This window comes from Pomacea canaliculata, linkage group LG5 (assembly GCF_003073045.1).
Source record: "Pomacea canaliculata isolate SZHN2017 linkage group LG5, ASM307304v1, whole genome shotgun sequence".
Lineage (NCBI taxonomy): Eukaryota > Metazoa > Mollusca > Gastropoda > Architaenioglossa > Ampullariidae > Pomacea > Pomacea canaliculata.
The window spans coordinates 7,398,360-7,413,333 of record NC_037594.1 but is presented as its reverse complement, the minus strand read 5'-3'; the positions used below and the strand labels follow the sequence as shown (position 1 = coordinate 7,413,333).

Below are 14,974 nucleotides of genomic sequence, written 5' to 3'. Positions count from 1 at the left end.
GTGGGGGGGCGCGACGTGCTTACAAGGGGTCGCGAAGGTGGTCATTTTTTTAAATTTCTTATACCGGTATTAGTGAAATTAGCTTACATTGCTGGCTAAGAGGGGCGCGCGGACGTACCTTTGTTCGTCAGGGAAGCGTCATAAGTAAAAGGTTGAGAACTGCTGACTTAGAGTATCATGATTTTGCAAAAGGAAGACAAACACAGGGAAGTAGCAATTAGTGGAAAAAGGGGAAGGGTTTGAAAAAGATCGACTTGCATTGTGGAAACTGGTGTTAAGAGGTGCATTTTCAATGTACTTTTAAACGATTCAATAGTGGGTTGGTGGCAGATATGGAAAGGGAGAGAGTTCCATTGTTTTACTGCAAAGTAACTAAAAATCCTGTGTTCATATGTTGTTCTGGTGACAGGAATAGTAAGGAGATGGTTGTCAGACGAGGAGTGAAATTGTCTAGCTGGGATGTAAGAGAAGAGAAGTTCAGAGAAATAATCTGGACAGGTGCTAGCAAAGAAATTAAAACATAGCACAAACAGTTTGTACTGAATGCAAGAATAGATGAGGAGCCAGTCCAGAAAACAAAGAAGCAAGTGTGTGGAAAAATGAGTGAAGATGGATTTTTTCTTCTCGAGCATAAGAGGGATTCTGTTTTATCATTATTGAGTTTAAGTTTGTTTATTACCATTTAGCCTTTGATGTTATTAATACAGCCTTCTATGGTGCTATAGCATCCAGTAGTGAGTGAGACTCAGCCGGTGAAATGGAGTTACACAGTTGCATCTCATCAACATATGATTTTGTGAGACAAGATGAAAGTGATTTCATATACAAAATGAACAGGACTGGACCACATACTTTGGGGGACCCCACGGGAAAGAAAGGCAGGGAAAGATGTTTGACTATCAACAAACACCGTCTGCATCCTGAGACAGGAGTTGAACCACGCTAGTGCAGGTCCAGAAATTCCATAGAGGATGTGGAGCCTATGAAGGAGGAGAGAGTGGTCAATAATGTCAAATGCAGCAGACATACCCAGCAGAGTTAAGGCATAAACATCACCTCTGTCACGGACAGATAATATGTAGGTGGTCACTTTAATTAGAATAGTTTTGGTACTGTGAAAAGGTCAATATGCTGACTGAGCATGGGAGATCAGCTGGTGCTCCTGTAAATGAAGGTATGCATGTATTTTTATTTAAACTTAATAACCAGATATGTAAATAGAAAGGATTGAAGGAAAGTGTCCCTCTTTACTAGAATCTTGATGTCTAATTATTTATTTAAAGACATTTTAAGCATTTTAAATTACAGCAGTTTTAAAGATCTTTGTCAACACTGCTTACACTCCACATTTACATTTTCCACTTTAACAAAAACAAAAACTAAAAATATAGTAACAAATATTAACAGAAAAATCTTGACAGCATGGGCACTATATGCACTCTAAAGGGTGCTGAAAATTTTTATATTGAACCACACTCACTTGAGTCACTTCTGACTTTTGTTCTTTGGTGCTTTTTTTTTCTTTAGCTGAGCCTTTGCCTTTGGGTGGTGCTTGCTCCGGATGACCTTGTTGTACGATCTTCATAACTGGCCCTGCTTCCTTTATGAGAACCTAGCAACAGGGCATAAAAGGTAGCAATTTATTCTGTTAGCTGTAGTTTAGCACTGACATGATTTTCACAATGTTTCTCACCTTAGATCAAACATAGAGTCAAAAAAAATTTTACAACCCAAGCTCCAGGGTAATATAGAAAAATATTATTAATTAGATTAAGAATTTTCTGCCATGTCATATAATGTGTTTACTAAAAGAGCTGATTCGTGTACCAGCCTGCACAACAGGTAGCACACACACACCTGCCATAGTCTAACAAGATAACCCTGTGCCTGCAGCAGAATGTCTGCATAGCAAGTTCCATCTTGGCCAGTCAGTTCTGCCAGCAGTATATGTGATCTCACTAGGGCATCCAGCTGCTGCACATTGGTCAAGTCACTGATTTTCAGTCCAGGATTGCTGGGCAGCACACCTGGGTTTAGGTAACAGTAATGTTTGAGGTATTAATATCGAGAAACATCTACAGTAAGGAGCCTGCAAGAAAGGGAAAGTATGGCACTTTCCTTTATTTACCACATTACCAGAGGAATCTGGACTTTCACTGGTATTATAATAATTAACAATCTGACATAGCCAGTCCATCACTAACACTCCCCTCCCCACACACATACACACATATTTTCTAATGCACATGTGCATGCATGCATGCACACACACACACACACACGTACAGATGCATGCACACACTTATACCACCCACACATACACATATCTTTATCAGAAAGACTTGACAAATAATGTCATCAGTAATACACACAGAAAGCTTTATATAGTGACTGAGATTTTCACCTCAGAGGCACTCACCTATGACAACCTCTTTTGCCTGTGGGACAAAGTCACCAGCACTGATTTCAGTCTCCTGATCGCTCACCTCCAACCTCCCATCCAAAGCCTTATCCTCCCTGCCAGTGGATGTCATACCTGATCCCTCCGTGACTGAAATTTTCTGCAGACTGGTGACAGATGCCTTACCAAGTGGTAACTCTTTGCTTTTCTTCTTCTCTGTTCGTTTGGCAGCTATAGATCCCGATTAACAATAGAGTGATCAATAAGCCAATCACCTACTTTTAGGATTTCAGCTTTTTTCAAATTATATGTGGTTCAATTTTATATCTGCACTTCATCAAAAAAATAAATTTCTTAATTGAAAATTATTCAAAAATGAAACTGGCCCTCTAGGTCCAAAGCAAGCAACATGTAAGTGATACTACCATAAGACAGTATGTAATTTAACAATGAAAATCACTAGTTTTATTCATAAAGATAAAAAAACAATAACAACAGCATCAGCTGTAAATGTACAAAATACTGAAAACATGCTATGGTTTGAAAACAAGATCATGCCATTGTCCAACTTGTACTCAGTCCTATGTAATCATTTCAAATTGCATCTTTCCTACACTATGCAAAGAAAAAAATATATAACAGATATAACGCATGATTAGAAAAACAAGTAACAGCCAACCAACATCAATACCGTCAGATTCATCTTCTGAAAATAGTAGCATGGAGAAAAGAAGAACATAAATGTACAATATAAATAGTTTTATGATTTTCTGCCATCTATAATTATGATATACGATAAATTAATTACGTTAAATGTCTTTACGTGTAAATACAAGGATGCACATGTTTATGTGACAGATCGATCAAAGATTAAGAAATTTTCTATCTAAACAATCAATTAACCTTACTGAACATAGCACTGTGAATTCTGATCTAGTCACTAAGCATAAAAATATTCCATGCAATATTGCAACCTGCAACCAGCCTGTTTTTTTGTGCTTATTCATGAAATTGCATTGTTCAAAAACGAAAGTATACATATCTTATTTTTTAACTTGTGTATTAAAAGCTGCATGTGCATAAGATCTGTGTAAAAACTACAAACAGAAAACATTGTGGTCAACTGCCACAAAATTTATCATGAAAGCTGTCAAGTGATATGGCAGTTACGAATGAATGAATAATGATACCACCCATGTATTGTCCTTAACACACAATGATGGACTCCTAATTATTAACATGGACAAAATAATCTGGTACCATAGTAACTAAATTTTACCAAATTACTTACATCAGTTATCATAACATTTATAAACCTTTTGCTTCAAATGGGCAATCTTTCAAAATTAAAATGTCATTGTGATTGGTTTTTGTTTTGATATTTACAAATTATTTCATGGTTTTATGAGTCCTTTTTTATTATTACATACAAAGCTATAAATTAGATTATAAATTATTAGTACAGGTAGTTAGTACGTCCTTAAAAACGTTTTACTCCTCTCTTTCTTTCTCACACACACACATACATATAAATATATGTGCATGCACACACACACACACACAAAACTTACAGACCAATGACTTCTATTACCATATCATCACATCAGAACCGCCATTTTTCTTGCATGTTCTTGTTGAGCAATAACCTTTCTGTTAAAATCCATGTTCAACACAGATTGTACGATAGTGCTAAAGCAAAGGCTTAGACCTCAAAATTAATCAAAACCAAACAAAAGCATTATCTATGTCTGTTAAAGAATCTCCCTTTACATATCTGCCACCTACTCACTATTGAATCCTTTAAACGTGCACTGAAAACGCATCTCTTCCGTAAACATTACTTGTAACAACCTTTCCCATAGTGCTAGTCCTTTGTCACACCTTTCCTTTTGCAATATTATGTTACTCTCAGCTCTTGTTCTTGTCATTTGGTTCCTCTTTGTGTTTTCTATATTTGATTTTATTCTTCATTTAGTATGGTTGTTTATTCTTTCACAGTTCATATGCTATTTGTTTTCATGTCCCACGTATGCTGTCCATGCTTCATTCTTGTTCTTAAGTGCTAAGAGCATACTCCTTAGGAGTGTGAGTATGGGCCTTACAAATTTTTCACTTATTATTTATTATTATGTTAGAAGATTGAATTGTTGGTAAAGTTACTTGCTTATGAGTGCCTGCTTTACCTGTGATGGCTCACCTTTTCAACATATGTATTATGACACAAACATAATTTTCTACACAAAAATGTATCCCCACTCCTTACCTTTTGATAATTTCTTGCTGTCAAGAGTTGTAGCATTAGGTTTGGTACCTGAAAATGAATTATGCATGTTCTATACTGCTCGTGTGCTGGCAATTGAAACCATAAGATGAAAAGATATGCATGTTCAATATCAATACAATTGTGCATGCCTATGTGTATGTGTTACTTCTCTAATGATGGTAGCATGACGTGAACAATCCAGCATAACCTCCCGAGCTATTTCAGTGACAAAAAAAACCCAGAAGAATTCTCACAATGTGACAGGATTAGTAGGGTATCTTTTCCTGTGTGAGACCAGGAACAAAATATGGACAAAAAGCACTAATATCTGAACCAAAAGGCAGTTGATTTGATACCCATGTGGTGTAGCAATCTTTCTCACCAACCCAGCAGTCAGAAATAGGTACATGACTCCACAGAGTGTACACCCCTCCTGAACAGTGAGAGAGAGGACCGTGACAGAACTCTCATGTGCATCCCAATCCATGCATGAAAACACATACACAATCACATGATGACACGTTAGTATACACATGCTGTCAGTGCCCCTACATCTCTGTAGTGTAGTTTGCTTAAGCTGCTCCTTGGTTGCACAAAAAGAGCAAACATTTGACCCCTGACCTGATAACCTGATAGCCTGATTTATTTACCTTCTTTCTTTAACTGCATAGCCTCCTCATCTTGCATGTTAAGCAGAATGTCAATAGCCCACTCTACTTGATCAAGGACATCTTGAAGTGGAAAATGATTATAGTACAGCCACTGGCTAAACTCCAGGAGGTAATCCACTTTCTGAAATCCATTACTTGGACTCTGAAAACAAATCATTTGTAAACTTTAGTTATTTCAATCTCTTGATGGCTGTACTAATTTAAAGGATTTACTGAAAGGCCACACTGAAAATTCTTGCTGTGTAAATATATGTTATTACTTCTACCCCCGCCTCAAACACGTTACCAAGACACAAGCACATCTATCATTTGAGATATGTTACCTTGCTAGTGGTTCCACAATTATCCAGTGCTGGAAGAACCTACAATATGCACCATGTACACTCAGTGACACACCCTGAACACCCTTTATACCCAGTGACACACCCTACACACCCAGTGCAAAATCAGTTGGTGCATCAAGGGAGATAACTCTGTCTCCTGCCACATCAAAGATGCTCAAAAACATTCAAACTGTAAACTTCAATTTCAGACCACGTAAATTTTCAAGCAAAAATGCAATAAATGATTCTGCTGCATTTAAAATCCACATCCACAAACATTTCTAGTTTTGATTGCTGCCTACTGCTGACAGGTTTCAGTCTGCTCGATCTTCATTGTATTCAAAAGATCTAAAAGTCAGGGAATCTTTGTATAGATTTATGTATAGTGTACAAACTTTCTTAGTACATTAGTTCTATACATGATCTTAAATATATGTGCTGCAAACCACCCCATAAACACTGAGGATAGTTTAACTTATATGCTGGGGGATCTGGAAAAACATGATACAGTACCTAAGTTTAGATGCAAGAAACTTAATATCTTTATCTCCTTGCCATTAACTCATTGTGGTTGCACTGGCAAGCCGTAGTCAGTGGCTCGCCTTGCTGTTGAAGTCACACCATCCATGTGTATGGTGCTTTTACTATTCTTTTAATTCATGAATGGTTAACGGTATAGGAACAAAGAATGGGTCTATTTAAACCTGAGTCATTTCTCTACAAGGTACTTTTCTTGGTTTGTATGACAGGACATCTGGTCTTTTTCAAATTTAAGTTCTTTGTGGTATAGTGGTATAATACTAACACAAAACGTGATAAAATACACGGGTCAATGTTCCCCCTGTTTTCTGTTAGATTCATCAGCAAAATCAGCTAAATTACCATCTTGTGATTTTTCTAATTCCAGATAATATATATTCACGTTAGGAATAAAAACGTTTACTTGTGTGTATTAATAACTGGAACTTTTTACGTACAAACCAGGTTTTCACTTTAGAATACAAATCTTAAAGCAGCATCATGTATGATATATGTGAATTTTTTAATGAACTAAATTAACATACCACTTTCTAAACGTAAAACAGTTCATTTCTGCTGACTATGATATTTAAAACTAATTCGGAATTATAGGTTTGTGACAATTATTTCTGTATAATTTTTTGAAAAATAGCCCAAATCTGCCGACTAATGGAGACATCTTGTCTGAAAGGGAGGTGCATGACCACAATGAGTTAACTTTGATCATTACTTGGGCCTGGAATTTTACGTAAAACCATTTAACTCTGTGTAAAATTCAGAGCCTAACCTATGCTTAGGAATAAAGAATCAAGCTTAATTCTGTCTAAAAACAGAATCTACTCACGATTAAAGACTCGATTGCATTCTGGTATGATGAAAGCTGTTCACGCAGATCATTGGAACATAAAGCAACCTTCCTCCACATGTGAGCCACATAATCCTCACTCTCACCCTTTATAACAAAGGATTAATTGGTTGAGTAAAACAAATAAATAGAATGTGAGTTAATACTAGTAAACAATAATTATAATACACTAATTATAAAAACAATAATATGAATACACTCATGTGCATGTGTGGAGAATTTCACATATTAATAATAATACATTTTGTTTTATTATTATTTTGCAAGGAACTTCTCAAGTAAAACAGGAATTCAATGTTGACAATCGAGCACAACAATCTTGGCATTCATTGGCATTGATGCTTTCTTTATTTCATTAAATCTACTTTTCTTCCAAAACTAAAATTTTACTTCAAAATTTAGCTTTATAAATTTAACTGATATTATTATTAAAGATTAAATAACAAACTTATTTTATAACTCTTCCCTGGCATTTCTCTAAAAATAAGAAAAAGCACATGTACTGTACAAGAAATACAGCAATTTCCACACAAAATATTAAGATCTAATCCTGCCTATAATTCACAAAAAAGATAATTTTATAAAATTCTTAAATAAAACTTTATTTTAATTGCTCTTACATGGTAATCTCAAAGCAAAAAAAAAAAGGTGCAAATATGATATGCTTGATAAGCCATGGACTCAAATCCAGATGTGCAAGTGAATTTACAAAGATTCACATATCAGTGATTTATTGTGCTGTTTTATGTTCAGTGGAATGTTCTAAAATATGGAATGGCAGTTTTATTATTATAATATTATACCCTATATATTTGCATAGAAAAACTTCATTTGGGCAAATAATTATGTTACATCCCTCTGTAGAGCCACAGGAATTTAGTCTGTCTTGTGTTTTTGTGTTTGTAAGGTGTGGAGAGCCTGACTTTGGCTGGGATACCATGCTATAAATACTCACACCATTATTATATGTTACTACCAGCAGTACCAAAAAAGTCAATCTTGAGCAGAAAAAAAGATAAATCACTTGCAAGCAAATCTATCCATAGATCACTGCACAGATGCTAATGTTCCTATTTCTTGAATTTTCTCATGCAAAACTGAGTGTAGAAAGTATAATATTTTTTCTAGCAACAAAAGAAAGCAAACAAAAGGTCTGATGTCAGATCCATACCCTGGAAGATGCATTACATTCAGTTAGCTCTTCCTGTTTCCCGTTTGCATGAAATAACATTTGTATGTATAAGCACAGTATTAAAGAACTATTGCACAGACAGCTGCTGAGTTAAATGCTGCATGTACCTACCAATTAAGGGTCTCATACGTGTCAAAAAATAGTAAAGATTGTTTGTTGGGTAGTGTGACATCATAGACCACACCTATCTCAGGGCCAGTTTTATGAGGGCAGTTCCCATCTTTCTATCTCACTGTCTTACCTTCCACAACCTAACTGGTCAGGTATACACTCAACATCTGGGTCAACCAGTGGAAGTAAAGTGCACCACAGCTATCGTACCAGTTAGAGTGCTCCCCTCTTGCCTTAGAAACCACGTACTGCTCTAACCACCCAGCTAGGATTTTCTTCCCTACTTTAAGCGATGTAATTAGAAAAGTTTACTGACATACATATAGTCTCTAGACTGCAAGGCATTAAATATCACTCATACTTTGGCTTCTAAACAAAAGTTAAAGATAAAGGAAAGAGGCCATAGCATAGTATTCACTGAAGCAGTGAATGCCAGTGTTTGACCAAGTCCAGGGCATGCCATATGAAAGATGGAGCTCAACCCTCTCTCTCTCCTTTGCAAACTGTTTCTATCTGGCCTTACAAGTATAATCACTTCTCTCCCCCAGCTATTCTTTTTCCTGTCAGGAAACATGTAGGGCAGGGTTTTGCAAGGATAATGAGAGAAGGGCACATGTAGGCATTGTAAGCAGGACTATTTTAGACTAAATGCCATTTGACAGAGATCCTAGCTCTCTCTATAAATATATAAGGTAGGTCATTAATTGTTTTGTTCGGAGAAAGCCTGACAGAAATATTTCTGAGGCTTAAGATATTGGTAAATCTGCACTTGTATTTCTGGACAGTTATATGGACCTGATGCAAGAGGTATATCCTGCTTTGTTATGTATACTGAAAGCTAATAATCACTCCCTCCTCCCTAAATTTGTACTCTCTCTTCCACCAGCTGTCAGTAATTAGGCATGACAATAAGCAGCTACAAATTAGCCCAGACATCTTTTACACTATAATCTGTACTTTGCAATATAAAAGTATATGTGTATGCATGCGTATATGACTATATGTGTGACTCTATATGTATATGACTTTATGTGTATGTGACTATATGTGTATGTATATTTAACTATATAACCCTGATTATAAAAGGAAACATATTTTCTTAGAAATCCAAACTGAAAAATTATATGAATGATATCATTTCTGTTCAAAACCACATAATAGTAGATTCTAAAATATATTTGAGGTAAACATTGTTCTTGAGAGAAAAAGAGATCTTAAAAAAAAAAGAAGAAAACATGACTATACTTCAGTTTTTCTCTGCTTCTTCCCTTTAAAGACTAACCTGGAATTTCTGGAAGTCCATTTGCACATTCTGACCCAGTTTGGCTTTGGTTATAACTCTATGCTTAAAGATGAGGCTGAAAGTAGTCATTGAGATCACTATGCTTCACATCATTGCATAATTTTGTTAAAAATGCCATCTTAAGAAATGCACAGAACATGCCCTTGTGTGCCCTGCAGCCCAAATGCATTAATCAGACAATGATGATGACAATGGTGGTTTTGGTTGTGGTGGTGGCTGCTGCTCCTGCTGTTTCTATTATAGCTATTGTTGTTGGTAGTAAAAGAAAGATGGGAATGAAAATCTGCTTACAGCCTGTGTTTAGTTCTGGGCATATCAGCAACTGCCTGGTCCATCGCCTTCAGTGACATTTCCAATTCACCCTGATAACAAAAACAAAATCACCTAACTCATCTTAAAATCTTCTGAAAGATTATCTTCTGTAAATATTCTATATCAAGGTGATTTTTACGATGATATGTTCTTAAGCATTATACAATGAAATTTTGCTTAATAATAAAAATGACAAGTTCCTGAATATCCTCCATCTATCCAACAGACGAAAGCACTGTGCATAATTCAACAGCTAACATACAAGTGTACACACAAAAAAACAAAGACAAACATATTTTCAAAAAATTGAGAACACTGATAAGGCAAAACATAAGTATACAAGGACAAATGCTCAGCTGCTAAAGGAACAGTCAACACTCATCTTTCAAAAGCATTTTGAGGATTTGCCACAGTCCTACTCCATAGATCTTGAAAAAGGCTAGACATACATTGTTTTATATATTCAATATGTTCAAGATGTCATCGGCTTCAGAAAGTGACTTTTTCCTCCCTACTTTCAAGAATAAAAAGCTGTAGATCTGAATCTCAAGTTGACCTCACAATCGGCTCACAAGATTTATTATCAATACTGCATCTTAAGATGCTGATACCTATGAAGTTCATTATCATTCATATATTTTTGAAGTTATGCACATCCCTCTTTCTGGAATAATATTCGAGAATGTCTAATGTGCAAAGCCACAAAAGCAAGCATTTGATCTGGGGGCCATAAGAACAAAACAACAACAAACCTGGTCAGCATAAGACTGGAAAAGTACACCATACATGGCTGCTCTAAGTGTCAGATCATCAGATTGATTGTCGATTGTGCTTATTGATGTTTCTGTTGAAGGGGTTTTTTTCTCATCTTTCTTGTTTATGTCATCTATTTTTGGTTCCTCTGTGAGGGCCACTTGCTCCACTCTTTCCTGCATGGATGGTTGTTTAGTACAATATAATACTCACAGAGCTTAACTGTATGTTTATAGCGTTCACACACCGCATCTATTTATTACAAGGTACTGACTGCTACGTCTGCATTAAAATGTAAAGAATAAAAGCTTTCTGCTGAGCATAGTTGAGACTTTGAGCTAATATGTGAAATACAAGCACAGGATTACTTTTACAGGTATGTAAAGGTATGTCAGTTTCCTAAAACTATAAAAGATCTCAGAAGAAAATCATATTTTCCTTAATACAATTAACTAATGATCTAAAAGGAGAAAAAAAAAATCGAACCCCCATATTTTTTCTCTTTCCCTTACTTCTATTTTACTTTTCTTGTTCCAGGTGGCTGTAATGCAGTCGAGTATGGTTTTGATTGGCTCCTTCAAGAGCTGACGTTCCATGGGCTGGCTCACAAGATCAATGCATGCATTCCAGTAATGACGAGCAGCCGTCATCACAAGATCATAGTTCCCTGCATTACGTGCAAAACTGGCCCCACCAAGGAAAGCCTCCATAGCATCACGCCGTAAGGAATGTTTACCGCCCATATTGTCAACAAGGCTCTGCCCTTGGAGAATGCTGGCATATGCAAGCATCTCTTGCTTGACCATGTACTGATGTCTGCAAAACACAAGCACTAGTGTTATCAAGAATAAAATAAACATCTCGCCAATCCTTATCACATGTGCAAATCTCATCTTACTGGCACAGCCAGAAAAAGCTTTTACTACATTCATCTTAAGCATCCCAGACCTATCATTAAACATTTATTTTTATTTTTCACTTCACTTAACATTATTTTTGTTAAAGTTTTGTCATTTAGACAGATGTTTTCATGGATAAATGTAAAGTAACTTTGGTACTACCATTTTTTTATTGCAGAAGAAATCAAGGAAGATTTCAAATATTTGAAAATAAAAATCTACCATACAGCCAATTGGACCTAAAACAAACAAAAACAAAAAAAGGAGCTATGGTTTTTATGGGCAAAATGCCTTCTTCCCATAGACACTACATCTTGCAGAACAATTATGTTTTAAAAAGGATATTATATGAAGTATCATATTACACAGTGTAGTGTTCAACAAACTTGAGGAAAACAAGACATTGCAAATGAGAGTCTGTTGACTAACATGTCTCCCTTTTTCTCCATGTGTGAATTAATGGACGCCAACTCCAAGGCAGCTTTGCTGCAGCGCATGACAAGGTTGTGCTGGTGACTGTGATATGCTAAAGAAGTCAGTCGAGTCAACATTTGAAGTTTGATGAGGGAATCTGTCCACTGACAATTCTCTACCATCTGAGCAACCTGCAACACAGCAAAAGTAATGTATTAATAAAAACCATGTATCTTTTTCTGCAATGTAATATTTCATAAGCATTCCCTGTTAATTAACAATTATGCCCTCTCTGCACCACCCCAACCTCTTCTACAACTATCAACTTGTGCAGTCTCTTGGAGAGGTGTGGATAGTCCGATAGACATGCATCTATCTCTGTTTGTTGGTTCCTCCACACCATCCTTTGTATCATCTACAGTTTGATCATTACAGACTTAACTAATGGTATTATGAATGTGTGCTTGAATAAATAAGTATTCGCACTTTAGAATATTTCAAGTTTTATTAATTCTCCTTCAACAAATATTTCCATTTTGTTTACAAAATGTGTCCAAGAAATTGGTGATTATGAAAATGTGCAAACGGATATATATATATATACACACACACAAATGTTATTTGCAAGACAGAAAATCTAAGGAAGTTAATATCTTCAAGTTTCACAACAAAATAATTTGTCTTCAAAAGCCTTTAGCGGTCATTGCAGTTGTAGAACACTTTATGATCTCTATGAATGCACAAATAATTTCTTAATAACAACCACAATTTGAGTATGTTGATGCTTGCAAACTTGTGCTTTATGAACAGAAGATAATAACTTGCTTGGGTATAAAGGTCTAGAATCCTATAGTAACAAGAACAAGTAAGTGCAATGGTCTTGATCCTTAATACCAGCATATTGGCAGTAGAAGCCAAAATCACAACTTTTTTTTATATTGCTTGATATGTACTTTGAACACACTTACATCAGCAATAGATGGCACATCTTTGAATTCCATTATGCCATTACTGTTAAGTGACAGCATCTCCGTGGCCACAATTGCCCTTGTCATTTCCTTCTGACCTTCTGTGCTTGACTACAACAGAAACAAATTGTCTTGATTCATCCTAATAATGATTTTGTGTAAATGTCAATGTGCAGCTTTTTTTAGTTTGAGACCAGCTGAAAACCTTTTTATTACCAAATAGTATTCTATGACCTTCAGTGATTTTTCCAATATCACTTATATATATATATTTTACTCTGTGCTTATAAATATCACTTGTATTTCTTACTGTGCTGATAAATATCAGTTCCCCAAATATCACTTATATATATATATCTTAGTATGTGTGGATAAATCTCACTTATATATGTTACTCGATGCTGGTAAATATGATTTCCCAAATATTACTCATATATATTTGTACTCTTTGCTGATAGATGTCACTTAAATATTTTACTCTGTGCTGATAAATATGACTTCCTCAAATAACACTCATATCTATCTCGCTCCATGCTAATAAATATCCCCCTTTTTTTTTTCATAATACACCTTCTCGGCTGCTGCATTAAAAGAGAGATGTTGGGGAAAAAAAAGAAAGACAAGCAATGAAGTCTAGAAAATGTCCTCTTCTTCCTCACCTCATCATCTGTTCCAAAAGTCTTGCCAATTTGTTGCTGAGCCATCTGCTTGCTCATGACCCACGTTTGCAAGATAAGCTTCCTTGCAGCAATGGGAACAATATGCTCTCTTGAGGTCATATTTATGGCGTACTCGCACACCTGTGGAAATGTCATATTCAGTTCTTCTCCTTTGCTCTTGTAAGGACATATTTCTTTAAAGTGAATATTATACTTGCACATGTGTGTTTGTGTGTATGTTTGTATGTGTGTGTTTTGGGGATGAGGGTATGCATGCATGCACATAATTCTTTGACAGGATATAAACTCTTTAGCTTGAAAAGGTTGTGGCCTCAGATTTCTAAAGCTAACTTTCTTGGAAATTTTCAAGAACATTTTTACTAAAAGGTAACAAATGCATCATCATGGTGGGATAAGTGCTATATGAAGAATTTTTTACCAGAAAAAAATGCCTGCAATACTGTCAGCGATAGATGCCTTTGCTCACCTCTACAGCTTTCTTTATGTCAACTGTGGCTTCAGGGACCAAAGATACTGCTGATCCCTTGATCTTGCCCTGAGAAACTGAGACCTTGAGTTTATTTTTAGAATTTAGGTCATCCTGATCTTTCTCTTCTTTCGGAGCTTCAGGTATCCATGGCTGAATGAGTGCAAAGGCTAATGTATTGCAGATGTTAACCAGCATGGATGTCTCTCTGTGTGAAGAAATTACTTATACTAGTGAAGCATGTCCGTCTTTCTCCAAGAATAAGCAGCAGATGTGAACTGAATTCCGTTCAATTGATAATGATGATGAAAGAATAACAAAATGTGAAGCACATTCAAAACTCTTGAAACACAAAGTTCAGATTGTCTTCAAAAAATCATCATGAATCAGCGGCACAACCAAAAAAAAAGCAAATTTATTAATGAACCAAAAATTAAAGATTTATAAAGGTAGATGAAAATTATAAAGGAATATACCCAGCATGGCCAACTCTTTTGAGACCATCAAGCACTGCAGTTAGGGGCAACAAAATCTCACGATGACGCATCTGTGTCAAAATGTGGTTGTTGTAGTTCCAAATATAGGCTGCTGCGTTGCACACAAGCCAGGGCTCCATGAGATCGACACCGAGCTCCAAGCCTCGTAAAAAACTGCTGGTGCTGGCTTCTGACAGTTCTCTGATCCAATTGCTAACAAGAGAAATCGGAAGATTTAGCTGCACCAAACAAAAAACTCTCTCTCAATCACTCACACTTACACTGATACAGAATGCTTTGTTCAATACAACACAGTGATTAAGATCACATACATCGATCAGTATCAAATGGTATATTA

At 35.9% G+C, this 14,974-nt stretch overlaps 1 protein-coding gene across 7 annotated transcripts in view; it reads right to left on the bottom strand.

The window, feature by feature from the left end:
- LOC112563577 (cilia- and flagella-associated protein 46-like) overlaps nt 1-14,974 on the bottom strand; it is a 56,944-nt gene that overhangs the window by 23,636 nt on the left and 18,334 nt on the right. For 6 of the 7 annotated variants that reach the window (XM_025237653.1, XM_025237649.1, XM_025237655.1 and 3 more), the window contains 16 exons: nt 14,617-14,829; nt 14,141-14,348; nt 13,654-13,794; nt 12,995-13,105; nt 12,042-12,217; nt 11,226-11,529; nt 10,713-10,889; nt 9,940-10,010; nt 9,628-9,703; nt 7,022-7,129; nt 5,315-5,477; nt 4,665-4,712; nt 3,093-3,107; nt 2,420-2,632; nt 1,858-2,027; nt 1,481-1,612 (listed from right to left, as the gene is read on the bottom strand). In XM_025237653.1, coding sequence (XP_025093438.1) covers nt 1,481-1,612; nt 1,858-2,027; nt 2,420-2,632; nt 3,093-3,107; nt 4,665-4,712; nt 5,315-5,477; nt 7,022-7,129; nt 9,628-9,703; nt 9,940-10,010; nt 10,713-10,889; nt 11,226-11,529; nt 12,042-12,217; nt 12,995-13,105; nt 13,654-13,794; nt 14,141-14,348; nt 14,617-14,829 — 2,326 coding nt within the window. The remainder of the gene's footprint in view (nt 1-1,480; nt 1,613-1,857; nt 2,028-2,419; nt 2,633-3,092; nt 3,108-4,664; nt 4,713-5,314; nt 5,478-7,021; nt 7,130-9,627; nt 9,704-9,939; nt 10,011-10,712; nt 10,890-11,225; nt 11,530-12,041; nt 12,218-12,994; nt 13,106-13,653; nt 13,795-14,140; nt 14,349-14,616; nt 14,830-14,974) is intronic. The other variant, XM_025237650.1, reaches the window with a different exon arrangement.